The sequence below is a fragment of the Tenrec ecaudatus genome, chromosome 7, assembly GCF_050624435.1.
Source record: "Tenrec ecaudatus isolate mTenEca1 chromosome 7, mTenEca1.hap1, whole genome shotgun sequence".
In the NCBI taxonomy this organism is placed as follows: Eukaryota; Metazoa; Chordata; class Mammalia; order Afrosoricida; family Tenrecidae; genus Tenrec; species Tenrec ecaudatus.
The window spans coordinates 3,159,358-3,187,237 of record NC_134536.1 but is presented as its reverse complement, the minus strand read 5'-3'; the positions used below and the strand labels follow the sequence as shown (position 1 = coordinate 3,187,237).

At 47.1% G+C, this 27,880-nt stretch overlaps 1 protein-coding gene across 1 annotated transcript; it reads right to left on the bottom strand.

Annotated features, from left to right (window-relative positions):
• C7H6orf118 (chromosome 7 C6orf118 homolog) lies at positions 1-26,355 on the bottom strand. The gene is made up of 8 exons (XM_075554210.1): positions 26,331-26,355; positions 17,680-18,362; positions 15,699-15,821; positions 13,218-13,277; positions 12,150-12,274; positions 6,635-6,693; positions 2,099-2,280; positions 1-66 (listed from the first exon to the last, which is right to left on the bottom strand). Exons 1-8 carry the CDS (start codon positions 26,353-26,355, stop codon positions 1-3), a joined length of 1,323 nt encoding a protein of 440 aa, XP_075410325.1.
• Between the last annotated feature and the right edge of the window lie 1,525 nt (positions 26,356-27,880).

Here is a 27,880-nt window from a genome sequence, read left to right as displayed (position 1 = left end):
TTACCGCTGCATCTTCTCATTCAACTTACTCTTCTCCATGGTCTCCTTCACTTGGACTTCAATGGCCTACCAACAAACGATAAACTGATCACGGATAAGACTCAGACAATGCGCACAGAATCATTCCACCTAGAGTAGCTAGCTTGGGCAGTCGGCTTGGGTCAGACCCTGGTATTCTGCATCGCCTCATCTGCATGTGAACGTTGTCCACTGAATAATGACCCCGAAGAAGGATCCATGCATCTGAACGGTGGTGCTGGGGAAGAGTACTGTAAGCAGCATGGACTGCTAAATGGACAGACCGATCTGACTTCGAAAACTGATGGCCAAGTGCTCTCCATAAAAGCAGGGATGGCACGGCTTTGTCTTACTTATTTTGAGCATATTGCCGGGAGAGACCAGCCCCTGGAGAAGGACATCATGTTTGATAAAGTGGAGGGGCAGCGAAAAAGAAAAAGGCCGTTGATGAGCTGGATCGACACAGTGGCTGCATCAATAAGGTCGAGCCTAAGAACAACTGTGAGGATGGGGCAGGACCCGGTAGTGATTCACTCCATGGTGCATCAGGTTTCGGAGGTTGGAACTGACTCAATGGCACCTAACAGCAACAAGAGTCCAGTCAGATGTACATATGGATGGAAGCAGAACTGCAATGTACCCGAAGAGTATCCTAGAAGTTGCTAAAGGAACTGGTCAGTTCATTATACTCTTTGTCACCCAACACAGCATGACAACATAGTTCATCATAATGTGGAGGATTCAGGGACCTGGTCACTTCTGCTTGACATATCTCCTAAGCCATCCAGAAGAATGTACATCTATTTTTATTTATTTGCTTTCTCAAACATGGGCAGTTCCAAAGTACTGTCTGTACAGTGAAAGAATCCCCACATTCCAGAAGAACATCACTGAAGTGGAGCACGTGTGTGGGCTTCTCTGTTCGGTGGCACAAAGCTAGCAGGTGTGAGGGGAAGTGCTGCCGCTGCTACACACGGGCTGGCAAATACTCACACTTATTTTATTCTTTAAAATTCGATTCGATGTGTCCAGTTTTGTGATCTCACTCTGAAAGAGAAATGGTTTTAAAGGCAAGAGGCTTGGTTAGGGAGATCTGCTCATTGTTTTCCCATGGAAAGAACCAGAAAGCACGATGTGGTTGTTGGAAATGAGGGGCACTGCTCAGAAGAATTAACGTTCTTATGTAGCCAGGGGGGACAGGGACACAGGCTGATCGCTCACAAATGCCACAGCAAGCCCGTGGACACAGAAAACTGAGGTCAGGACATAGAAGAAGCAGGTGCTGGCAGACAAAATGCAGGATTTCAAAATTGTAGACTATCATTTATATTTACCATCTTCATCCAGAAAACCATCCACAAAAAGCTGAATTAAAAGCAACTTGTCACGCAGTCAACTCTTCCTCCAAGGGCAGAAGCTAAGCCCCACTTTCAGGGTAGGTGCCCAGCTCAGCAAGAAGCCAAGTGCACTGTCCGTGTGGCAGTGGCAGAAATGAAAAGGGACTTGGGGTCAAACATAACTCAGACGGGCATCCCAGTGTTGCCACTTCCCTACTGTGTCACCTTGGGAAGCTCCCTAAGCTTTCTGAGCTGTACTTCAACTACTTAGCGCATATCATGCTAGGTATGTCGGAGGCAGTTCATGGTGGAAGCCATTACTTTTTATTACAAACATTTATGTTCAAAAACATTAACTTTTAAGTGACATGGATTAAGCTGGGAGATATACAATTTGAGCATTGAGCCTGAAAGGGATTGAGTCTAAACACTTTAACAGAATTCTACAGAACTTTAAAAAATCTTCATTTTTTCAAGGGTTGGTTAGACCTCTCTAATTTACTTCTAACCTAATTCTAATTATATGTACACACTTACTGAAAAATAAATAGATTGGGACTGCATTTAAATTTATTTAATATATATATTTGCCGTTTCAAAAATAAATTGCTCATTTCTTTAATCTGCCGGTTCTACTGCATCATATAAGGTACCTCCAATCCCCAAACATGTTAACAAAAGTAACTCTGCGAGATCCACAGTCCCAAGGACCACCCACACAGGCCATCACCACACCGCAATACCTCTAGGCTCTTCAGGCTGCTCTCAGTAATGTCTGAAATTCTCGAGTGGACCAACGTGCCCTTGATTTCCTTTTCAAGAGCTTGGATTTCATCCCATTTTTTGAGCACTTCACACCTCTTCTTCTCAATCCTCTCAGTAAGTGTCAGGTCCTCCTCTTTAGCCGCATTTTTCTCAGACGATTCTGGAAACATTGCGTACATGTAAAGCATGTATTAACGTGCTTTTATTAACAGGCTCAAATATTAGTCACACTAGCTGTCATGTTAGAATATACACAGGGAACGTTGCACGAGCTAGGATTCCACGGGGCTTCCCTGTTTGTCTGCTTCTCCAGGTTTTCCGCCATCAAAAGGGTGTAGTCTTACCACTTGCCAATCTACTATTGTCTATTCATGGAAAACACATGATTCCCCTTTTCTGTCAGGCTTCTGTCTCACCCAGGGTCTGCATGGTGTGGGAATGCCAGGTTATGCACTGCATCGCAAACCCCAAGGTCAGGAGTTCAAAACCACCAGCCGCTCCACAGGAAAAGGATGAGGCTTTCTATTTCCATACAGACTTACAGCCTTGGAAACACATTGGGGGAGTTCTGCTCTGTCCTGCGCGGTCACTATGAGTTGGAATCAACTTGATGGCACTGTGTTCTTTGGTTTGTTCATTTTGTACCATACATTATATATAGTATATAGTACCATATACTATAATGTACTTCTAACTCAAAGAGTAGAATAAAATGAATTCATCTGCCAATGGAAGCATTCCTCCTTGAATTCATTCACATGTCGGCAAGTCTTAATTGATGACTCCATGTGTGCAGACACTGGACCCGGTGTGTAGAATCAGCAGGGAGCAGGACGAAGATCCCGTTCCAGAATGTATAGTCTAGCGGCACAGACAAACCAGAAATGGTGGGAAGGAGGTGGAAGGGGGCTGACGAGAAAAGGTGGAGAAAAAGGAAGCACACTCGTGGCGAGGTGGGGGAGGGCTCCAGAGAGGCTTGCCAGAGACGGATGGCTAAATTGACAGGTAAGCATGCCTGGGAGGTGGTGGACACGTGGAAGGAGGTGGGGAGAGGCTGCAGACTCAGAGCGGCACACTCTGCAGTAAAATTAGGTCACTGAGGTCCATGTGCGCAGCAGGAAGGGGTGACGGCAGGCCTGTGAAGGTTTTCCCTCTGGAGGGTTTGTTCTCTGGAGGGTTTGCCCTCTGGAAGGTTTGCCCTCTGGAGGGTTTGCTTTCTGGAGGGTTTGCTCTCTGGAGGGCTTGCTCTCTGGAGGGTTTCCAGCCTCTGCAAAGCTATTCATTGACACTGCTGATGGTTTTTCCTCTGGAGAGCAAGGGAGCAGATGATGGCCCCTCCATCTGCAGGCAGCGAGGGGCTGAGATGGGCAAGGCACAAGGAGGAATGGAATGAGAACTATGAGCACCCCCAAGGCAGGACACCCAGTGCACCAAGGGACACCCCCAAGGCAGGACACCCAGCGCACCAAGGGACACCCCCAAGGCAGGACACCCAGCACACCAAGGGAAGCGGAGAAAAGCAAACACTATCGAGTGCCATTGCTCTCTGCCTTTGAGTCAATCATGTGGACAACATGAGGCAGTCTGCCTGGTCCCACACCCCTCTTCTGGAATTAGGATCCAGATGGATCGCAGTGACTGATTCTCAGAAGTAGATCTTCAAGTATGACTGAGTCTGCTCACTCCTCAAACCTCTTGAGCATCACAACAATTCACCCGCATGAGACACCTGGTAGACAGGTAGCAGCTGCGCTGGAGGTGCACCGGCAGGTGAGCATTCTGCCATGGAACCAAAATCCCTGGTGAGGGTCAGGTGGGCAATCAAAGAAACAGGGATGGAGGACTGACTGGAAGTGGGTAGAAGCCAAAGGAGCCCTGGTGGCGTCGTGGTTACGTGTTGGGCTGTGATCCACAAGGTCAGCAGTTCAAAGGCATCCGCCACTCCATGGGAGAAGAACAGGGCTTTCTCAGTCTCAGGAACTCATGGAGGCAGTCTACTCTATCCTCAGAGGTCGCTAGGAGTTAGCATTGACTCGATAGCAGCCAGTTTGGTTTGGGGTTTTGGGGTGAGTCAAAAGTACAAACGTCAGAGGATGGGGCCTCCCATTCTTCCCCCTTCCCAAAGACAAAGCACTGAGGATGAAGACATTTTAAACAGTGGCACCCACAGCACAGAAGGAAGCAGAGTCTCTCTGATGACCTTGGGTCACATGACCTGCCAGGAAGCCCACCTGCCTCCCTGCCATCAGCTCCACCATCACTTGCCATGGTGAAGCAGAGAACTGACCTGGGTGGGAAATGGCCAGATCTTTGCAAAGGAGAGCGTGCCTGCAATGGGTAAGCTGACTTCTTGGCGGTAGGAATGAACATAAACCCCTGTAAATGCCCTTACACGCTTGACGGTAGGCTCTCTCGGGCAGACAACGTTTGGTGCATTACCTTTCCCACTAGGAAACGTGTGGTGAAACTCATTTCTCTCTCCATCGGGACAATGCACTTGTTCATTCTTTAAGGGAAGCAAGGGCTGTCCTGCAGGAATTTCCTCAGGAAATTGTACTCCCTCCTTTTGCTGTCCTTTCAGATTTATTTTTGTTCCCAAAAGTCAGAAGAGCACGATTGAAGTCCTTGTAGGGAGGAAAGGCTATCCTTTTGATATTGTTTAAATAAAAAGGGGATGGATTCATAAGCAAAGAGTCAGAGAGATGGAAGTGTATCATCCTGGATGGAGTAGATAAGTCAAGGAACAGTAGTGTCACTGTTTTTCTCTGTTTGTCTGTTTGTTTGTTTGTTTGTTTTTGTGAGATTCCAATATATACTGACCACCATTTTTGCTGCTGTTTGCTGTCTTCTAGCCAACTTTTATTTATGATGATTAATTGCTTCAGAGTAGGCGTGTTCTCCTTAGGGGCTTTCCCCCCAAAAGCTTTACTGACACATAATTTACTTATCATAAAATTGAATAGTTTAATCGTTCAAGCATATCAAGGGGTGATTGTACCATCACAGCCACCCTAGAGCCTTCCCTGCCCCATAGTGGATTCACCCCCAAACTGAGCTGTTCAATCATGGTCAGCTCCACTACTCCCTGTGCCCTCCCGCTTTCAACATTACCCCCAACCTCCCCTGCCCCTCCCGATGGCCCAGCCCCTTCCATGACCTTCCCTGTAACACTGTGTATCCATTCTTATCATTGTTCATCCATGCTTCATAGCTGGGAAGCCCCGCAGAAAATAATGAAAAACAAACCACACTCAGGTTGTGAGGACAAGATCATATTAGTATAAAGGCAAAAATACAAATAGTCCCTGAGAAGGATAAGATCCCCATCAACATTTAAGAAGCCAGGGAAAAAGTTTTGTCATGGAGCATCTAGGCAATACCTGCCCCCACAGCTTTATACTCATGTTTAATAAAGGAGTTTCTAACAATGCTTTTTAACTTAGGCAGATAGATAGATAGATAGATAGATAGATAGATAGATAGATAGATAGATAGATAGATAGAAAAAAGGGACAGAGGCAAGGCAGGAGGACGGGAGGGTCCAATTTTCTTAGCACTGATTCCAAAGTTTTGTGATCAAAACTTGTCATGGCCCTCCCTTTAGAAGGCCTTGAATTAATTCACTGGCCCATTAAAAATAAAACAAATGAATATCTGAAACAACAGTGAAGCAGTGCCCAGGTTGCCTCTGACAACACAGAGTCAACATAACTGGAGATGGCCAGAAATCTCTGGCTGCGTGTGGTAGGTACATAATCTGTTACCCATTTGCAACTTAAGAGTGAAGGGGTGGAGTTTAGCCTGTAAATCAGGTCGCAGTTTGATGACCTCATTTGAAGGTGCTAGGAAGATAAATAACTCGCTGGAGGCGGGACACAGAGACACTCCCTGTGAGACATTCCTATGGACAAGGCACATGGAGCTATGCTAGAGCCCTGGAGCTGAAGCAGTCACATGGAGATCCCTGCCAGCACTGCCTCTACCGCCACTGGATCCACAAGACTTACCACCCACTGGCCTGTGATCTTCCTGCATTCGGCATCATTGCATGTGTTTCATGAGTTTAAAGATGACTTTGTAGATTGGTATCAGATATATGGGCTAATATTGGACTTATGGACTTGTTCTGGACTGGGTTGGGATGTTTTTTCAATATTCAATTGCTCTTGTAGATAAAGCTCTTTCTTATACACATGAATATCTTCCCGGATTTGTTTCTCTAGTCTACCAGGACAGACACACTGCAGCAGAAAAAGAAACCAGAATCTCAAACCGGGAGGATTCTTAAAGACATGAACCCCATCCTCATGCCTGCAAAGACTTTTACTGAAATGATGGCTGATAAAATGAAAACTTACCTTGCGGCAAAATTTAATAAATACCTGGATGAACTAATAAAATGTAATACACCTTGAGGGAAAAAAACAACCCCCTTTCAAATAAATAGTAGCAGGGACCATGTATCCAAAGCCAGGCATGGCACATTCCACCCAGAGCCCCAGCAAAATACTTGCCTGATTTTTCCTTAGCAGATTGCAGCAGCAAACGCTCTGTCTCTAATTCACTCCTGAGTCTACAACCAGATGGCAGAAAACATAGTGAGACTTCAGACCTCTGTTTGTACCTTTATTCTTTTTCACAAATCCCTTTGTTGTTGTTTTTTTAAAGAGAGATAAAACCTGATCAGTTGAGTCCCCAGTCAAGGAGGAAGAAACCTAAAGATATGTATCAATCAGGAGCCCAAGTGAGCCAATAAAATAAACAAAAGGATCGTTTCTTACCAAGACTGCATGGACCACTAGTTAAAAGAGCAGTCTAATCCAAAATAATCTATTCCTCTAGTGTTTACTGATGTTATTTTATGATTCAAATCTATAAGAAGAAGAAGGCGAAGAAGCCAGTGTTTTATAACCTGAAGACCAAAAATAAAATGGCAGGACCGTGTTAAACCCCTGATTTTGAAACACACTGTGCTATTTTCCCCTGAGCTTTGTGGCTCCTTCCCATAGGTATAACTTACAAATTCCACCATTTTTGGACTAAAGACAATATGCAAAAATTTGAAGTGAGAAAAATTGTAAACTTTTGTATCTTCTTGACTCAAAAACAGTTAAGTAGACTAATCGTATATGTAAGAGCTTTGGTGGCTTAGTGGGCTACATGTGTTCCGCTGCTAGCTATAAGATCAGCAGTTCAAACCCACCAGCTGCTCTACAGGAAGAAGATGAGGCTATCTGCCTCCATAAAGAGTTACCGTCCTGGAAGCCCATAGGAGCAGGTCTACTCTGTCCTTGTTGCTGTTCTTAGGTGTCACCGAGTGGGTTCCAAGCCACAGCGACCGTATGCCCCTCCACTTTACCAGGCATGATGTCCTTCTCCAGGGACCGGTCCCTCCTGACACCATGTCCGAAGTGTGTGAAACTAAGCCTTCCCTCGGGGTCATTAGAAGTCAGAATTGACTCCATTCTGGGTTGGTTTTGGTTTTTTGATACTATTTTTAATAGAGTTAGAGAATAAAATCAGGATCTAATGAGGTATTAAGGAGTTCTGGTAGAGCTGCTCATCAACAGGTTGGTGGTTCAAATCCAACCAAGGGCTCTACAGAGGGAAGAACTGGCCCATGTTTTCGCATAAAGACTATAGCCTAGAAAACTATGGGGCAGGACTACCTGGCTGCCTGGAATTTGGGTTGATGTCACTTGACAACAACAACAAGGTATTGCACCTACTGAGGTAAGTGCTGTGTGTGTTTGAACCAGAAAAAGCCCAACCATCACCAATCAATTAGCACCACATATCTATCATGGGTCTAATGGTTGCAGAAGAAATGCATATACATTAGCTCACTTTTCACAGGTTAAGAGAGAAAGGTATAAAAGACCTTCCATTTTAAGGAACCGAGGGAATGATAGATGAATGATAATGACCACAGCCTTTTTAATGTGTACAGAGGGCATGGCTTCCAGAAAATGTTTGTATATTGGAGTTGTAAATATCATGTTTCATTGTTTTTCTTCTCCAGGGACTTAGATGTGAATTGGATCTTCTGCTGACCACTTTCTCACTCTCTTGATGTCCTCTCTCATTTCTTATTCTCTTGGTAGTTTTCCTGCTTGTCACCCATGCCTCTTATTATATCTTCACTTAAAACAAAATTACTCTTCCTTTTTTGTTCTTAGGCATCATGAGTCCCTTCCTACACATTGTCATCCCCTGGACCATGGAACAAAATGCCACCTGGTCCTGCCCCATCCTCACCATGTTCCTATGTTGGAGAACATTGCGGCTGTCACTGTCTCAATCCATCTCAGTCAGAGTCTCGCTTTTTTTTTTTTCAATGACTCTCTGTATTACCAAAGAGTCTCTCTTTTTTTCCCCAATGACTCTTTATGGTGCCCTTTTCTGAATTCTGCTCCCTCCAGATAAGAGGGTCAAAGTACATGAGGCACAATCTTGCCATCCTCACGTCTATAGAGCATTCTGATGGTACTTCTCTCAGCAGAGATCTCTTTGTTTGTTCTCCTGGAAGTCCACGGTGTATTTATTATTCAAAGGCATCCATTCATCTTTGGTCCTCTTACTTATTGTTCAATTTTCACAAGTATGTGAAGGAATTGAAATCCACCAGTGCTCAAACTGACACACTTGATTTTTAACACTTTAAACAGGTCTTTCACACCAGATTTATGCAGGGCAATGTGTCCTTAAATTTCTGCTGCTTCCAATGGGCATTGATTGTAGATTCAAATAAAATTAAATCCAAGACACCTTCACTATTTTTTCTTCATTTATTATAATGTCCATGAGGGTTAACCTGGGTTGACTAGAAAAACAAATCCAGAGACACTCATTTATGTGTAAGAAAGAACTTTATATCAAAGAGTAATTGTACATTAAGAAAACATCCCAGCCCAGTCCAGATCAAGTTGATACATCCAATATTAGCCCATAAGTCCAATACCAGTCTATAAATTCCTCTTCAAACTCACATACACATGCAATGATGCTGAATGCAGGAAGATCACAGGCCAGTGGGTGGAGAGTCTTGTGGATAAGGTGGTGATGGAAGCATCTCAGCACTGGCGTGGGTCTCCACGTGGGTCCTCCAGCTCCAAGGCTCTGGCTGCCATCAGCATAGCTCCATCTGGCTTGTCAACAAGAATGTGAAGCACTGTGGGTGTCTCCTGCCTCCAGGAAGGAAGACAGTTGTTCCCAGAATCCTCGGAAGAAGGCCATGCCAACACAGGCATATTGGCTATGACCTGATTGACAGACTAGACTCCACACCTTCACTCAAGTTGACGGGAGATGATGTCACTGCCACGCCATCTTATTAAGGTTAGTTCTATCACGAGGTGGCAGCTCTCCCCTGATCAATTTTGAGTGCCTTCCAATCTGAGCGGCTCATCTTCAGGCACTCTATACAACAACGTCCCTCTGCTATTCATGAAGTTTTCAGTGGTCAATATCTTCAGGAATGATTAGCCAGGCACTCCTTCCTATCCTGTCTTAGTCTGAAGCTCCTTTGAAACTTACCCACCCTCGGTGGCTCTGCTGGTGTTTGAAATACTGCTGGCGTAGTTTCCACTGTCACAGCACCATGTAAGCCCCACAGCACGAGACACTGATGGATAAGCCCATATACCACTACTTTCAAGTCATTTCAACTCATTACAACCCTGTATAGTTTCCTCAAGACCATAAATCTTTAGAGGAGCCTACTGCCTCATCTTTCTCTAGCATAGTGCCTGGTGGGTTTGAACTGCTGACCCTATGGCTGACCAAAGCCTATCCCATAGCACCACCAGGCTCCTTGACAACACCTGTCAAACTGAGCCTGCTGTCATTTAGTCTTGATGTGTGCTGTGACGTTTTGACGAAGCGACTACTTCCTTTAACTGTCAAGTCTGTTTCATTTCTACCCTTTTGTTGTTTTTGGTTTCTGATCCAAGATTGTTTCCAAATCCTGCTACTCCTTTGATGATGCTTAACTTAGTTTGAGTGTTCTGTCATAGTTTTAATCCTTGTTTGTTTGGTTTTTTGGTGGGGGAGAGGAATGGTAGGTATTTTCATCAGCTAGATTGTTTGGGTTGTCGTTTTCTGTTTTGCTGCAGGGACTAAGCAGGTCTATATCGCTGCATTTTTGGGGACAAGCCTAGTGCTGTAGGGTAGTAGTGAGACTCCAAATTCAAGAGCACCTTTTTTGGCCAGTGAAGTAAATCCTGGTTTGAGTTGTCATCTGACTTTATTTTTTTATTTCACTTGACTTCTTTTTACTGGATAGCTTTTGTTTGGAGGGAAGAAGGAGGTGTCTGAGGAAAATCCGTGTGCCCTTTGACTTTCTTTTCTTTTTCAGGATTATAAATTTCCCTTTCTAGGTTCTTTTTCCCTTCCCTGCTCACTCTGAAGAGGACACCCACTTCTTCTTACCCTGCATCTCCCAGAGCACTATCGTTTGAAAATGACCTCTTCGCCTCCACCCAATTTGCCTCCCCTCTGTAGAGTCCCTGTTCTCCTTGATCCATCCGTCCATCCAGGCAGTGTGTGGCAGAGAGTGGGTTCTCTCGATTGCAGAGGTGATAGGCCTTCCACCAGCTCCGTGCTTGGGTCTCCCTGGAACATTCCACCAAGCTGCCTTGTTCTCACCAACATTTGTAGCAAGAATGTAAATGTCAACTGATATAATATGATGGGTTTGTGGGGTTTTAGTTTTATTCTTCATGTTTGCAGGTGTCTCAAACGTTGACACACTCCCCATGAAGAACATAAGTTTGATTTTACTTTTGAAATTTCTTGGGGATGTCTGGGTGCTTCTGACTTTCAGGACTGTCGTTCCTCTATTTCAATCTTTATTCTTCTTTCCTTTTTCTCAACAGTCCTTAAAACCTGCAACATTGGCTAAATTCATGATGACATCAATAGAATTACTTTATGGCTCATGAGGAAAATGCATAATATTCTCTAGTAAAAAAATAACAATGTTGTCTATAAAGTGGACAAAGACATATATAAAGCATAGATAAATGAATGGTTTGGGGCTTGCGCTTAATCATAGCCTTGATTTAAGGATTATTTTCCATGTGACACGGTCCTTCTGTATACTTGCCCTCATGAAGAGATCACTGAAGATATAGATACGATAGCAAAGCATGGTAAAGAAAATCAGATGGTGCCCACTTCTCAGGAAGAATAGTAGATGGCGTTTTCAAGGAATGTCTTAAAACAAGCAGTTATCTTAGTGAAAAATCAACTAACTACAAATGGAAGAAGCCCACCAGTCAGTGTGACCTAAGAATAATAAATAATAATATCCAAATCAGGAAGAGGGAGTGGTGTCAAAACTTAAATTCGGAACACCGGTTGGCAGAGAGCGATGGATGACAATGGAAGCCCCAAATCCACCGGCAGGCCCCCCATAGATTAAGCTTCTGGTGATCCCCTCTGACTGTGATCCCGGCACACTGCTAGCCTTGCTGTCAGTCAGACAGTACTGTACAGTCAGTGATGGCAGGTGCGGTTAGGTTAAACTACATCACCTTACCATTTCATCTCTTCTTACTCATGTTAAAGGCCTTCCAATTTTTGTTATTTGGCTTTATTTTTGAGGGAAAAAATCATTTATAAACAACGCACCCTATACAACATGATTTGGCCCTAGTAGGTTCTATAATTTGCATGATTTCTTTTAGGTTAAAGAACTCAATGGTGGCATTCGTAAGACTCATATTGACTCATTAGCCCTCTAACCCAACACTAGGTCTTTGTGGACGTGCCAGGAGAGAAGCAGGGCTGCTTCACAGCGAGCTCTCCAGCTCCCGCCCCTCGTAGGAGAGCCCGAGGGCGGAGAATGGCCTAGGCACCCGTGTGATGGCCCGTGGGAAAGGCCAGTGATGTGAGTGACACTGGCAGGGGTAACACAGCACACACACCAAATGCTGGGAAATGCTCAGGACGCCTGTGCCACGTGACTCTCCGCGGGAGAACACGCAGGTGTGGAAACATCGACCTGATCAGATCTTGCCACCTTACTTTTCATTGAGCTCCAGGGCAGCTTTGGTGGCCCTCACGGTCACTTTCAAGTCCTCCTTGGCCTGGTCCACATCGGCCGTCTTCACAGGTCTGTGCTCTAGTCCCTTGATGTGAGCCAGCAAAGTCTAGACGAGACAAGGCACATAGAACAAGAGAAAACCCGGCAGGGAGCTACGTGCATGTTGCCACTATAGTGCATTCAAACATCCTGGGCTAACGTGGAAGTTGGGGCTGAAGGAGCCAAGAGGAGCCCCTGAAAGGAGGGGGAGACCTGGAAGGGAGGAAAGCTAGTCAACAGAAATGTGTGGTGAGATGCTTGGCAGTAAGAACCCATCAGCTGTTCCATGCGAGAAAGATGACACCGTGTTCCCATCATGCTTCATGGTCTCAGAAACGCCCCGCAGCAGTTCTACTCTGGCCTGAAGGGTTGCTCTGAGTTGGTATTGACTCCATAGGAGTGAGTTCTTTTCCAAAAAAACCTTCTCAAATGGTGGGAAGCTTCATGGGTTTCGTTGTTGTTGGAAAGGCGGTGCTGAATACATTGCTCCTGGTAATGATTGATCATCATCACAATCAATTCTCCTCAATTAAATTATGTGAGTTATTATACTCTACGCAAGAAGGAACATGATATCCTACTGAATGTGGGGCAACCATCTGCTTGCCTGAGTTGAGGGGTGGACACTGTCCAGCTTTCAGGTTTTTTTCTTAGAAAGAAGGAACTCAGAGTCAGCTTAGCTGGGAAATTCCTTCTCGTCATGACCCCTGATCAAGATTTTGGTCCATGTGTCCCTTTGGGTCTCAGCCTCAAAGGGAGGGTGGTAGACCCCAACTGGAGTCTTTGTTTATTGGTGCCAAACAGGAAGCTGACTTGTCTGCATCAGGAGCAACTCAAAACCAAACCCAACCAGGGTGCACTGAGAAGGAATATGGAACCAACCTCCTTGTCATGCCCAGGCCTTGTCATTGACTAAGAAACCCTGCATCCTAATCTATGAGACAGACAGTTTAAATATAATTGAATTGAAAATGCTAGTGGAGAGATAAGATTCCACGATGAGCCGTTACCTCGTACTGGGCCACTGGCTGGGAGTCCAGGAGGATGGCCATGTAGGCTTCATATTCGTTCTGAATCAGAGAAAGGAAGTGCAGTGAGACAAGTGTTGTGAGATAAAACTCAATCGTGTAAGTGCTGTTTTGAGCGGGTGTGTGTCTAAGCAACATGACGTACAGCTAGTTTCCAAATATATAAATGTTACTACAATGCATTCAGCAATATAAATGAGAAAAAAAGTGAACATCTCACTATCTGGGAACTGTGTCTGAGCACTAACTCTGGAATCCCTCAGAAGATCAATACATGATATCGTGGCATACAAATAGACACGACCAATGCTGTAGGGGAAGCTGCAGGGACGGTTGGGGTGGGTGATGGAGTCATCTAGCCATGACGACCCCTTCTCTGGAGACCATCTGTCATTTTTTTTTTAATTTTATGTTTTTCCTTTTTTTTAACAATTTATTAGGGGCTCATACAACTCTTATCACAGTCCATACATATACATACATCAATTGTATAAAGCACATCTGTACATTCTTTGTCCTTGTCATTAGGACCATGGAGGAAGCAGGACCTGCCTGCAAGCCACCTGATTACAACTGGGTTTGCCCAGCTTCCATCACCAGACATGTTTTATCTAAGAGTTTACAGAAGAATCTTGGTGTAAAAGGAGTAGGCCTAGCACATAATAGAAATCCCACTGTAAATGGAATCCATGTATTCTGTAGCCTTCGATCAAGGACGGTTCAACCTCCACAACTACGGTCCAACCCCTTTGCCTTCGATCTGCTTTGAACCAAACAGCAAGGCACCCTAATTCGTGAAGTATGTCTACCTTGAGAATCATGCTTTCCCAAAGATGTTTCTGTACAAGGTCCAACTGACAGCAGCTCCTCAAGGGACTAAATGAGAACCTTGGAGGTGGCACTGAGTTTGCATCCATCGGAATGGAATAATTTGGGAGATAACAGTGAGGACTGGTTATGCAATGTGGATACAAACAATGTCACCAAACTGTATCTTCAACAGTGGAAGCAATGACCCATTTGCTGTGCTTATTTTCACACACAAAGTAAAACTAATTTTTTTAAAAATGAAATTAAACCTTGCTGAGAGAGAGTGGGTGCCTGGACATGAAGAGTTGTGTCTCTGACAGGGGATATTTGTACATGTGTTTTGATTTTTAATGCAAATATACCCATGGATGTGGTGGAACAGAGAGGGGCAACGTTATGAAAGCTTCATAGCCACAAGGAGACACCTCAGGAGAATGAGTCATTGGCCCTGAGGACTCAGGACAGTCTTGAAGGGGGGCACCCCCTCTATGGTAGGTACATAATTTGTTGTCCATTTGAGACTTAAGAGTGAAGGGGTGGATTTAGCCTGTCAATAAGGTCCCAGCTTGAGGACCTCATGTGGAGGCACTAAGGAAATAAATACCTCATAGGAGGTGGGACACATGCTCACTCCCTGGGATACATGACACATGAAGAACGTTAGAGCCCTGGAGCTGGAGGAGCCCTGCCAGCACTGAGATGCTCACACCACCACTGGATCCACAAGACTTTCCAAGCACTGGCCTGTGATCTTCCTGCATTTGACATCATATCATATGTTTCATGAGTTTGAAGAGGACTTTAGAGATTGGTATCAGACATATGGGCTAACATCCGACATATGGACTTGATCTGGACTGGGATGTGATGTTTTCTCAATGTTCAATTGCTCTTGTATGTAAACCTCTTTCTTATACACATGAGTGTCTCTGTGAATTTGTTTTTCTCCACCCAGACAAACACACCCTCCCCACCACAAGGACCAGAAAGAAAGAACAGAAATATAAAAGGGCTAACCCAGGTCTTAGGGGTTATGCTCATTAGACCGGAGCAGTACAGGGTGAATCCTGAACCTAATCCCTCTAAGTAGTGTCTCATAGACTCCCGTACGTCCAGGGGCAGATGGGTACCACGGATGGCCAACAGTCACCAAGATGTGGAAAGAGGAGGGTAGGAGGAACCAAAAGGAGGAGACTAACGTGGACATTCGGCCTCCTGAATGGTGAGAAAGTACATTTCTCTTAGAATCTATCCACTGTGGCTATCATTTACTGTAGTAGCATTAAGGAATTAGGACTGTCACTTTTGTCATGAAATTATTAACAAGCTGTTCTCTTAGCTCACGACTTCAAAGGTTTCCTGTAAATCTATTTATGTATAATTATAAATGGTCACATACTACATAGGCATGAACTAATATATTAATTAGAACAAGCGTTATTGGGAAAAGATGGGATGTAGGCCTGAGCTAGCTGGTTCTTCTATTCTAGGACTCGCGTGGCTTTAAGCAGGCTCCTTGGAGTCCCGTTGCATCCTTGTCCCTGTCTGTGGACCAGGGTCCCCGACATTTAGCGGAGTTTCTGTGAGGGCTGTGACAAGGGCTGCAACGTTGTGCAGAGTTCTCACTGGTTGTGTGGAAAACACATGTTTTACCTTAATTTCTTTCAAGAGATCACCAAAGATCAAGGAACTGTTACAGATATCTTCAAAGACGTTTGCAAAGATCTGCAGCCGGCTGAACTGCGGAGTGTCGCACGTGCATATTTTCTGGAGCTCCTACAGGGAAGAGAGAAACAGCCTACGTTGGGGGTCCTTCACTCCTGCTCAGGGCCCAGGCCCTCAAGCTGAGGCATGACTTTCAAAGAAAGGTTCCCTCCGAAAGCCCAAGACATTGCGTGAGCGGAGTCCGTGGAAAATCTAGATGCCTTCCAGAGGTTGAGGATACTGTTGACGTATTCACCCAGTTGTATTTTCTGTTGGTCTTTTTCCCTCTTCATTCATCACCACCCGCTATCTGTTTAGAGTCCCCTTTGCCTTCCATGCCCCACCTTTTCCTCTGTCCCCTCCAGCCAAAGTTATCATCAAAGTTTAGCTCCTTCTCAAACGTGGACTATTGTTTTCTTCTCTTCCCTGGATTTAGATCATCGCTGCCTTCACTCGGCTGGAGCACGGTAGACTTTAGGTACAACTTGTAATTGCGTCTTGTCAAGTGGATTACTACTCACGGTGCTCCCGTGGGACAGAAGAGAACTGGCCCAGGAAGTTTCTAGGCTGTCAGCATCGCAGGAGCAGACAGCTGGGTCTTGGCTCCAGCCGAGCTTACAGGAGGTTCACACCACCCACCTTCTGGTGAGAGGCCTAGTGGAGAACTCCCCAGTTGTGTCCCAAACCCTCCTTTGTGCCACACTTAATGTCTTTTCTAGGCACATCTGAGATTCGAGGCAGACCAGTCAGGTCTATTATGTAACTCACCAACACTCTCCTCACCTGTCGTTAGCATTCCATTAGAGCCCCTGGGTGACACAAAGCGTGACCTGTTTCACTCCAAACCAAAAGGTTGTGAGTTCAAAACCATTCAGAGCTATGGTAATCACTTCCTGAAAGTCAAGGTCTTGAAAACCCTATGGGGCCGGCATATATAGGCATCAACTTGACGGCAACCCGCAACAATGAGCACCATGAGTCAGGCCAATTTCATCTCTGATCCCCCAAAAACTGCATTCACTGCAGCAAGGGCTCTCCGTTACAGACCCCAATATCCACTTCCACGTCCCAGCTACCACACAGCATTCTCAATTTTCAGCCTGTCCCTACTCCCCACTGCTGCCTGGTCCAGTAAAGATCGACGATTGTGGGAACCCTCTCATGTAAGGCCACTGTAGATCAGAGTCTACCCAAGGCCTTGGGTTGGGTGGCTGCGTAGCCCATCATCCACTGCCCATGTGTGGTAGTTACCTCACCTGGTATCAAGTTGAGAGAATTAAAAGTGAAGAGGTGGAGTCTAGTCTGGCAATCGGGTCATAGCCAATGAGGCCTCTGTGTGGGCGTGGCCTTCTCCTGAGGATTCTGGGAACTCCTGGATTTTCTACCATGGAGGCGGAAGACACTTGTCGCTCAACTCACTCCCTTGGAGACTCTCTACTGACAAGGCTGACTCCTAGTGAGACATCACTGAGGAGAAGCCACGTGGGCCTACTCTGATACAGCCCTGGATGCTGGAGAAGCCACCTGGGGACCCCTGCCTGTGCTGAGATGCTTACACTGCCACTGGATCCAAAGACTGTCTACCCACCGGCCTGTGATCATCCTGCATTCAGGATCATTGCATGTGTTTCATGAGTCTGAAGAAGACGTTATAGATCAGTATCAGACATATGGGCTAATATCGGACTTCTGGCTGGACTGGGTTGGGATACTTTCTTAATGTACAATTATCCTTTATATAAAACTCTCTCTTATGCACGTATGAGTGTCTATGGGTCTGTTTCTCTGGTCCACACAGGCGAACACAGCGCAGCACTTCCTGTCTTCTACGTGGGAGCGGACCCTCCCGTGTTCCACGCGAGAGCTCTCACCGCAGTTATTCTCCGCACCTGCTGCCCACACGCTGGGCCTGGAGCAAAATGATCCTTACCTGCTCCAACTTCTGCTGATGGCGCTCCACTGCCTTGTGCCCCAAAAAGTCAGTCTTCAGAAGATCTTGCTTTGCAACAATTTCCTTTTGGAAGCACAGGAACTTCCTGTATCTGTCTGCTTTCGTTACGCCTCCTAAATAGGAGTCGACGAACCAGTACTCCTCCCTGCCCGGGGGAGACAGCGCACACTGGCGGCTCGACTCTGAGGGCCGGTACTTGAGCACTCTCAGCTCGGTCAGTCTCGGCTCCTCTCTCGCAAGCTGCTGAGAGAGCACCGTGGGCACCTCCTGCCTCTCTTCTCGCAGAGCTTCCCCTCGGGCCATGCCCAGACGAGCAGCAGGAGGCTTGGGGTTCAAGAACCTGAAGAGTCGGGAGCTGGCAGCATCGTCTGGAACCAGAGCGGTGTTGATGGTGAAATGAGCCCAGGCATCCTTCATGTGGGCAACCTTCTGGTCCAGCTGCTTTTTCTCTCTGGGGGCTTTTGTCTCTCTCGGCCACTTGGCATTGGGCCAGTGGTTTAAGATGGTTTCCAGAGGCCTGTAGAGCTTGTTGGGGTTTAGGTGCCCAGAGATATAAAGGTACAGGTCATCTCTGTGGTCTTTTTGAAGCCGATTGAGAAGCTTGGTGAGGTTGCATAGGGTCTTGATGCCTCGCGTTTCACAGTGTTTCCACTTCAGGTAAACTGGTCAGGAAAGATCAAGGAGACCAATCAGTGCCACCAAAAGTATGTGTGTGCACGCTTGCTGAGGGGACGTGTCCCAAACTCGAAGGTCATCCCTAAACCAGCCATTGCAGGTGAAAACGCCCATGTGGGCATCAGGGTGCATACACAATGTGTCACCCCACCGGAAAAGAGAGGGCCCCACGGTCCAGGCGACAGGAGACTGGGTTCACCATCACTAAGGCCGGAGCACAGTGGATGATTTCTGACAGCTTTAGAAAAGGCTCTGGAGCGAAAGAAGCAAAATCCACCCATCATTCCCAGTGGTGATGTGGAAAGACCTCTGCATACTTAACTGCTAGAAAAGGGCTTCATCTGGGGAGAAGCCGAAGGGCGCCACAAACAAGGGAAACCTTCAGTGAGCTGGATGGGCACACAGCCGAGACCGTGGACTCAGACACGCCCACCTCCATGGAGACGGGGCGGGGCCTGGCCAGGTTCGCCCCGCTGTGCCTGGGTCTCCACGGGTCAGCACCCACTGGACAGCAACTAACAATAAAGCACGTCACACAACAGCCTGGGGACACAGGTGGCGTCTTTGAAAGGGGAGTTCTTTCGGAAGCAAGATGATGGGGTGAAATAAAGATTCTGTTGTTTGGAGTTTTTCCTGCCTTAATACTAAAATTTCTCCAGAGTCCCAAACCCCTCAGTCGTGGACAGGCCATCCACTTCTCTCCCTCTGTCTCTACCAGAGACAGAGTGAACCTAAGGACATGTGGATTCCGACACCAAATGCACCGCCATGGGGTCCATAACGACCCTATAAGTGCTCTATAGGACAGAGAACTGCCCTGTGTGTTTCCACGGCTGTAACTCATGACAGGAGTAGCAAGCCTCATCTTTTTCATATGGCTCTTAGTTTCGAATTCTTGACCTTGTAGTTAGTAGCCCAGTTCAGAACCCACTAAGCCACCAGGGCCCCAGAAATGTTGGCAGGAACTCTATTACCATCCTTGAAGGTGCCCATGCCCACACATAGACACCACATGGGCAGATGGCCCAAGACGTAAAGTAATGAGTTTCCTAATCTCCAAGCTCAAAGGCGGTGTGCTGCACCTGACTTTCCTCCACTGCCCGCCCTGAAGAAGTGAGTGACGGCCAAATGGAAGTATTTGAGGCACAGGCACACTCACCATAAAAAGATGCTCACTAGCATGTTACAGGAGTGCCCTGAGGGGAAAGGCCCTAGTGAGCAGACACCGGGCTGCTAACCACCAGGCCAGCAGTCCGAAACCACCAGCCATTCTGTGGGAGAAAGACCAGGCTTCCTACTCCCCTAAAAACGTATAGCCTCAGAAACCCACAGGGGCAATTCAACCCTGTCCCATAGGGTCACTGTGGGCCAGAGTTGGCTGGGTGGCAGGGAGGGAGGGAGGAGGGAACATGCCTGAACATCACATGGAGCACTCACAGGCCCAGCTCCTCCCCATCCATTGGCTATTTCTCCACTGGACAAAGAAAGTCTCTTTCTGGGTCTCTGTTGCAACCGTCCCAGACAGAAACAGCCAGCCACCAGCACAACAGACTCAGAGAACTGCTGGGAGTGGACAGCCCATTCACACTCAGCAACACCTAAGTCCCAGCTACACTCAAGGACACCTGGTTGCGCAAAACCAGGCCGAGGATTTATCTGCAGCCATACACCTGTGGATCCTTGTAGCACCTCATCCATTTGCTCTGCAATGAGTCCACCCCTGTTTAAAAGCCAAGGTTGGCTGAGAGATGCTGGGGCCATTCAACTCTCATGGGTGACAAATGTCAGAGAGACGTCACCCTACTTGTGGGATGATTACCTTGCTCTTCAACCCCCTGAGCAATAGGAGCAGGAGCAGCAGGAGCAGGCTCTCTGGGACCACACACATTTCTGGGACCGCTCATATGGGCTAATAGTATTAACAATAACACCAAGACACATAGGCCCCCATGTTCACCCAGGAGACAAAACACCAGGCCCAGAGAGATAAGGGGCTGACAGTGTGGTAGTTCCATAATCTGGTGTCAATTTGAGGATTAAGAGTATGGGGCTAGAGTCTAGCCTGTCAATAAAGATATAGCCAATGAGGCCTCTGTGCGGACATGGCCTTCACCTGAAGATTCTGGGAACTCTGGTATTTTCTTCTTGGAGGTGGTAGACTCTCTCTTTCTGCACTCTCCCTGAAAGACACTCTACTGACAAGACACATGGCACCATGCTGATAGACCTCATGTCCTAGGAACTGGAAAAGCCAGGTGGAGACCCCTGCCAGCGCTGAGATGCTTCTACTGCCATTGGGTCCACAAGACTTTGCATCCACTGGCCTGTGATCTTCCTGCATTCAGCATCATTGCATATGTTTCATGAGTCTGAAGAGGACTTTATAGATTGGTATCAGACATATGGGCTACAATTGGACTTGTGGACTTGCTATTGACTGGGCTGGGATGTTTTCTCAATGTTCAATTGCTCTTGTATATAAAGCTTTTTCTTACACATATGAGTTGTCCATGAATTTGTTTCTCTAGTCAACCCAGATGACTTCTGCTTCTGAGTAGCAACATAAAAGATACCTAAAAGATACATAGCAGCAACTAACCAATTGTCCCACAGTTGATTCCAACTCAGGGCAACCATTTATGTCTGAAAACTGTTCCTCCCTCGGGTGTCTAAGGATTGGTTCTTTTCAGAAGTAGATTGATCCCCGTATCCTGGTATTTCCAATCACATCTATGCACATGAAAGTTGGGTGTGGACTAAGGAAGACCAGAGAAGAATCAATGCACTTGAATTATTTTGCTGGAGAAAAAATCTTGTGAATGCGACGCACTGTCAATGAACAAACATCCGTTTGACAAGGACAGAGGGTCTTTAGAAGCAAGCATGGTGAGACTTTGTCTAAAGGACTTTGGGCATGATATTAGGAGTGACCAGTCCCTGGAGAAGGACAGACCACAGGGAAGCATGCTGGGTAAAGCACAGCGACAAAGAAAAAGAGGAAGATCATTTTGAGATGGCCTGATACAGCGGCTGCAAAACACAAGACCACCTGTGAGGATGGCCCAGGACTCGAAGCAGTGCCGCACCTGCTGTGCATAGGGTTACTAGGTTCAGAGCAGACTCAATAACACCTGATGATGACTGCAACAGACCGACCGCCAAATCTTGCTTGCACTGTGGCTCGTGGTGGACTGGGACCCCCAACCTTAGGGGTCACAGGTGAGTGCTTAAACGACTTTGCCACCCCATGTGTCAGCTCACCGCTGTGTGGACAAGGGCACAGCACATTCAGACTTGTTCTCTGTTGGAGGGTGCCCACGGTGAAATCGAGGCTGAGTTTTCATTTGAGGGCTTTGGGAAGGAATTATCCAGGATCAAGGGTGTCACTGGCAAACCCAGTGACATGCACGTGTTTTAGTCCCAACCATCAGCTGGAGTCACTTTTGGCTCCAAGAGGCCACCTGAATCGCAGTGTCCTAGGGGGTCCTTCACACCTAGCTAGAAGTGTCACTAAAGTCCTTTTCATGCCCCAAGTCTCTGGCTTCCTCCTCTGTACCCCCCACAGAAACCTCTGTTCTTAGAGAGCATGTGTGAGTGGTCTGGCCCACTCTGACAGTCTCCCACTGTGAAGCCCACCGGGAGCACCCCACAGCACAGTCAGTGCGGGGCGACTGTGTCCTGTTTGTGAGGGGTGTGTCCACCAGGGGCCAGAGAACCCTGCGGTGCCGGAACTGCTCCTCAGTGTCAGTAGTTTGAAAGCATCGGTCCCTCTGAGGGAGAAAGACGAAGCTTTCTACTCCCACAAAGAGTTACAGTCTTGGGAAACCATACAGGCAGTTCTACCCCATCCTACTGGGTCACTACAAATCAGAATCAACTCCCTAGCAGTGAGGTGCTTGTTTGGGCATTGCCTAAGGACAGTGCCAAGCCGAGAGCCCTGGCTCCTGTTGACCCGTCCAGTGTGAAAACCAGCCACGCCGTCCTGCTGGGATCCACTGACAGCATTGGAGCAAAGTGTTTCCACAGTAGGGTTTCTGAGAATACCTCCCACGGATTATCTGAGCACTTCAAGGAACGCATTTGTGAACTATTAAAACCACGATAGAACAGTTTTTCAAGGCAATTAATCATTGTAATTCATCATAGGCATTAACAAATAGCTATTCAGAGGCATTTTATGCCAACACTCTTTGGAAAATTGGCAGAAGGCAACTTAATTGGTGTTGTGTTATCCCATGTTTCAAAAAAATAGAAAAAGAATGTGAAGCCAATTAATTAGCACCAGCATTTTCCCACTGAGAATGATAATCTTCCCTTTAATTTTTCCCTCGATGTAATAAGTCTTGCTTCACTGGGTCCCAGGAATCTATGCTCCTGTTCTCTGCCACATTCTCATAATACAGACCAAGGGTCCTACTCCAGAAACCAAAATATACCTAATGTACAGATTGCTTTTTGCATATATTACCATGTCACCCTGAAAAAAATGTTAAAATAACTCATTGCAAAAAATGACCTTCAAACAAACTTGGCTGTAAGTATAACCACATTCACTCTCTGGATATATACTGATAAAGAAAGCTTTTAAGTTTCACACCAGATTTGCATTAATAGGCCACTTTCATTGCGGTAACAATTTCTTTTAGAAGAATTCACACCAGACCAGGCCCCAGGCACCGGAGATTGAAGACGTCCCTAAAGTCTAACTCTTCCATGATGTTATTCTGCTCCATTTCCTCTAATTCCTCCCTTGAGTACCTCCCCTCACGTCCCTGGGTCCCACGGACATTCACAAAACCCTGAGGATGTGTCTCGAGGGTGCTAAGTGGCTGCTGTTCAGTCCTAAATCCCAAGGTTGGCAGAGGTGAGCCACATGCATGGCCCAGAGCCAGTAGGTCTTCGTGCTTCTACCAAAGCTGAGCCAGGAAGTGGGGGTCTGGCTTTGCAGTGCAGGTGAGGCGATGTCCGTTGGAGCTGTGCTGTGGTACCAGCACCAGCACACACACCCATCAGGGAAAGCAAAGGGGGAGCGTTAAGTCCCCTCTGATAAAGACGGCTCAAAGACGCCCCCGGGGAAACAGGGTATAGGTTGGCTGACACCCCGTGCTAAAGACAGCCCTGAACACCACCCAAATCCTGCCGAGAGTAGAGAACACCCTCTAAATGGGGTTCTGCCCACAGGCACAGAGTCCGAAATCATCACTGTCAGGGGTTCTGGTCAGAAGGGCCCGATGAACTGACTACAACTCATTCATCGCTGAGCATTTCCAAATGGACAATGTTGTTCATTACGAAATGGTCTTCTCCAAGATACACGCAGCAGACCTTTAATGCCAAAATTAGTAGACATCACTAGCCCATGTTTCTCATCTCTGGGAGTCTGGGAGGATTCTACCTGGTCCCTTTCTAGAATATTCTTGTATGTCTCTGCTACACTCACCAAGCATTTTTTTTAACTTACAGCCATGAGGTCGGTCTTGACTAATAGGAACCCTACAGAGCAGAGTAGAATGGTCCCCGTGGGCTTCCCAGACTGTGAAACATTACAGGAGTAGAAAGCCTTGTCTTTCTCTCTCAGAGCAGCTGGTGGTTTCAAACTGCTGACTTTGAGGTTTTGCCCAACACCAAAACCACTATGCCATATCAAGTTAGCAAGCATCCTACAGAAAAATTCTTTCCAGCTGCTGGGAAGCTAGCTCCGCTCATGGACAGAGGGCGACTGAAATATCAGGGTTTGGGTCCCCAGCAGCGTCGTCCTCAAGGAGAGAGCTACCCGTTTTAACACTCAAGAGGCTTCCGCAGCTTCCAGCTGCCCTCCATTTAGCACGGTATTGCTTATTGGTCCAGAGTGAGAATCTCTGTTCTAAATTGAGATGGCATCAGTAGGGCAGCCCGACATCTCCGATCTTCATCAGTATGTGCTTCAAGTCCTCTCAGCTTTTAGCAAGCAAGGTGTGGCATCCGGGGTCACCCGGGGTGGCTGATCATTACGGGTCCTTAGAATCAGAGACTTTCTTTGGCTGGAGACAGAGCAGCGAGCCTGCCTGTGGGAGTCTGAGGAAGACTGGCTGGCTATTCGAAGGAGCGGCCACCCAGGGGGACTGGGACAGCCAGAAGGCCTTTGGACAGCCAACAATGGCACAAGATGTCAGTCCCACAAGCACAAGAGCAGGAATGTGTCCCACGGGGTTAAGCCAGGGAGCAAACCCTTCCAGACCTCCTGAGGGGAGGACAGTTGCTCACCCATTGGCTTCAGCTCTGAGCAAAGCCCATCTGGGGGCCCAGTGCTCTGACCCAGAGAGCAGGGAGGGTAAAGGAACCGAGAGCCAACCGCCTGGCCGGAAGCTCCTTCTGCCTGGAGCAGTGAAAGCTCATCTATGAGGATACCCCACTGCCCCACCACACACACACACACACACACACACATAGAGAGAGAAACACACACACACAGATGCACACACAGAGAAACACACACACAGAGAAACACACACACAGAGACACACACAGACACGGACACACACACAGACACACACACACATACAGACACACATACAGACACACACACAGAGAAACACACACACACACAGAGAAACACACACAGACACACACAGACACACACACACACACAGAGACACACACAGACACACACACAGAGAAACACACAGACACACACACAGACACAGACACAGACACACACAGACACAGACACGCATACAGACACACACACAGAGAAACACACAGACACACACACAGAGAGACACACACAGACACACACACAGAGAAACACACAGACACACACACAGACACAGACACACACACAGACACAGACACACACAGACACACACACAGACACAGACACGCATACAGACACACACACAGAGAAACACACAGACACACACACAGAGAAACACACACAGACACATACACACACAGAGGCACAGACACACACACACACACACATCTTTCTGAATAATTGGTCCAAAATCAAAACCCAAACCTCCTGCCTTCATATTCATTCTCGCGCATAGCAGCCCTGTAGGAGCGTGAGGAATGTCCCCAAGGGGGCTCCAAGCCTGTCAGTCTTCCAGAAGCACATAACTTTCACCATGCAGGGGTTGGGGCTCCAACCTCCCCATGGAGATTAACAGCCTCACTGTTTGAACCACTGCGCCACCAGGGTGAATTAGCATAAGGTATCCCCAAATAGACCTCACACTCATCCACGGCAGCCACGCCGCACCTATGCATGCACTCACACACAGGTACAAACACACACACTGACACAGCACACATCTACAGACAGCAACACACTCACCAACACAGACACTCACACACACATGCCAAGCACACACCTACACTGACATCCACACACTGACACCCCCCCGCACACACTCTTCCCAAAACACACTCACTCCCCAGCTTACACAGTGACACATATGCACTCATGTTTATAGACATGCACAAACACCAGGACACACCTAGACTGATACCACATCACACAGAGTCCCCTACTCACACATAGACCCAGACACACACAAATACACACATACTGACTCACAGACCCAGACACATGCAGCACACGGACACACTGCCAGATGTCAAACACACTCTAGCATGAACACTCAAACACACACACTCCCACACATACAAATATACTCACACACATACAAACATACAGATACACTCCCACACATATAAATATACTTACGTACACACACACCTACACACATGAATACACATGCTCACACAGTTGCCCCGCCCCTCATTTTGGCCCTCTGGTTTCGTTTTCTCTGAGACGTCAGTCACCTCCAATCACCCTCAGCCCCAAGATCTTGTAGCTGATCTGCCACCAGCCAGGTTCTGACTCTCCAGGCGCCTCCGAGAAGTCGGCTCCCTGCCACGGGGTCAGACAAGCGTCAGCCCCAGGCCCTGCCACCCGCACCCTCTCTGCTCACATTCAGGCTCCAGGTCCTCCGCCATGGCCACTGTCAGACGTCTGCCCTGGCTGAGGGGTGTCTGCTGCAGAGACAGATCAACATTCCCGCTGCCAGGCAACCAGGCACAACTCCCCTCCCCCGCTCAGAATGTCCCAGCCCTGCACCTGCTCCTCAAGCGGAAGTTCTGCTGTTGGCGCCTTTGTGGCCCTTTCTGAAGCAAAGCCCTGGCTGTGCGATTTGAACTATAGAAAGAAGTCCTTGTGTTCCCTAAGCCTTCCCCAGTGCCTGGGTGTGAAAGCCAGCCAGTTCCTGGTTGAGCTTCTGGAGCGGGGGTCCCAAACTTTTAAACAGGGGGCCACTTCACTGTCCCTTAGACCAGCGGAGGGCCAGACTACAGTCTAAAAAAAAAACTGTGAACAAATTCCTGTGCACACTGCACATATCTTATTTTGATGTAAAAAAACAAAATGGGAACAAATACAATATTTAAAATGAAGAGCAAGTAAAGTCAAATCAGTAAGTTTACCAATATTTCAATGGCAACTATGGGCCTGCTTCTGGCTAATGAGATGGTCAGTGTCCAGTTGCATATTTGTCACTGCTAGTTGTAACAAGTGCTGCAAGTGTGCCTCAGTTAGGCTCGATCTGGTTGGAGATTTCCGATGTTTCCTTCTGGAAGAAGTCTGTTCCCAGCATAAGCACTGCCAAAGATGGCTGCCATTCTGAGTGCAGGGTTCCTGAGATGAGGCCATGTCTCAGGGGGGGCTGCATAGACATTAGGAAACTGCTTGACGTGAATGCGTCTCTCAGAGAGCCACGGTTCTGCAGCTCAGCCCGTTCCAGTTGGTAAATGGCATCCACACTTTCAATGTCAACAGAAAATGGGTTGTGGAAAAGCTGTACGTCTGTTCATGGAGAGGAAGCCCTTTAAGTCTAAATTGGAATTCCTTTCACAACTTCTCCAGAGAATCCACACATGTTCTGTTTGGGAATGCCACCAATGGTTTTCCCGCTAACAGATTTTGAGTTGTGGGGAGATGGCAGACATGTTCCTCCTTCACTTGTTCGATGAGGAGCCTAGTTTTACTTCAAATGTTTTCACAGGTGATTGTGTATCACAGATGAGCTTCCCCTCTCCTTGAAGCTGCGCATTGAGACTGTCGAGTAGCTCTGTTACGTCTGTCAGAAAGGCCAGGTGCCATTTCCATTCTGCATCATTGAGCCCTGGTGCTTCTTCGCTTTTTGAAAGCAGAAAAGCTGTAATCTGTGGAAGTAACTCATAGAAATGTTTCAAAACTCTCCCTCAACTCAGCCAACGGACTTCTGTGTGGGACAGAACATCTTCACAGGCAACATTTAGCTCAGACAGAAATTCCTGAAATTGCCTGTGGTTTAGTGCATCAGTTCTAATGAAGTTAACATAAGATTCCACAATTTTCATAACAGAGTCCCACTTCAGCCGTTTACTACACAGCGCTTGTTGGTGGATGAGGCAGTGGGGGGCTTTTGGATGAGATTCGTTATGTTTGTCCATCTCTTGGTTAATGAGAGCAACTTCTCCTTTCTGA

What these genes read in the sequence shown, in the direction of transcription:
- C7H6orf118 (XM_075554210.1), bottom strand. Translation starts at nt 26,355, where the DNA reads ATGGCGGAGGACCTGGAGCCTGAAT. An exon ending in ATCAGCAGAAGTTGGAGCAG is followed by an intron (nt 15,822 to 17,679) that starts GTAAGGATCATT and finishes TCTTCCCTGTAG; the next exon opens with GAGCTCCAGAAAATATGCAC. An exon ending in ATCTCTTGAAAGAAATTAAG is followed by an intron (nt 13,278 to 15,698) that starts GTAAAACATGTG and finishes TCTCTGATTCAG; the next exon opens with AACGAATATGAAGCCTACAT.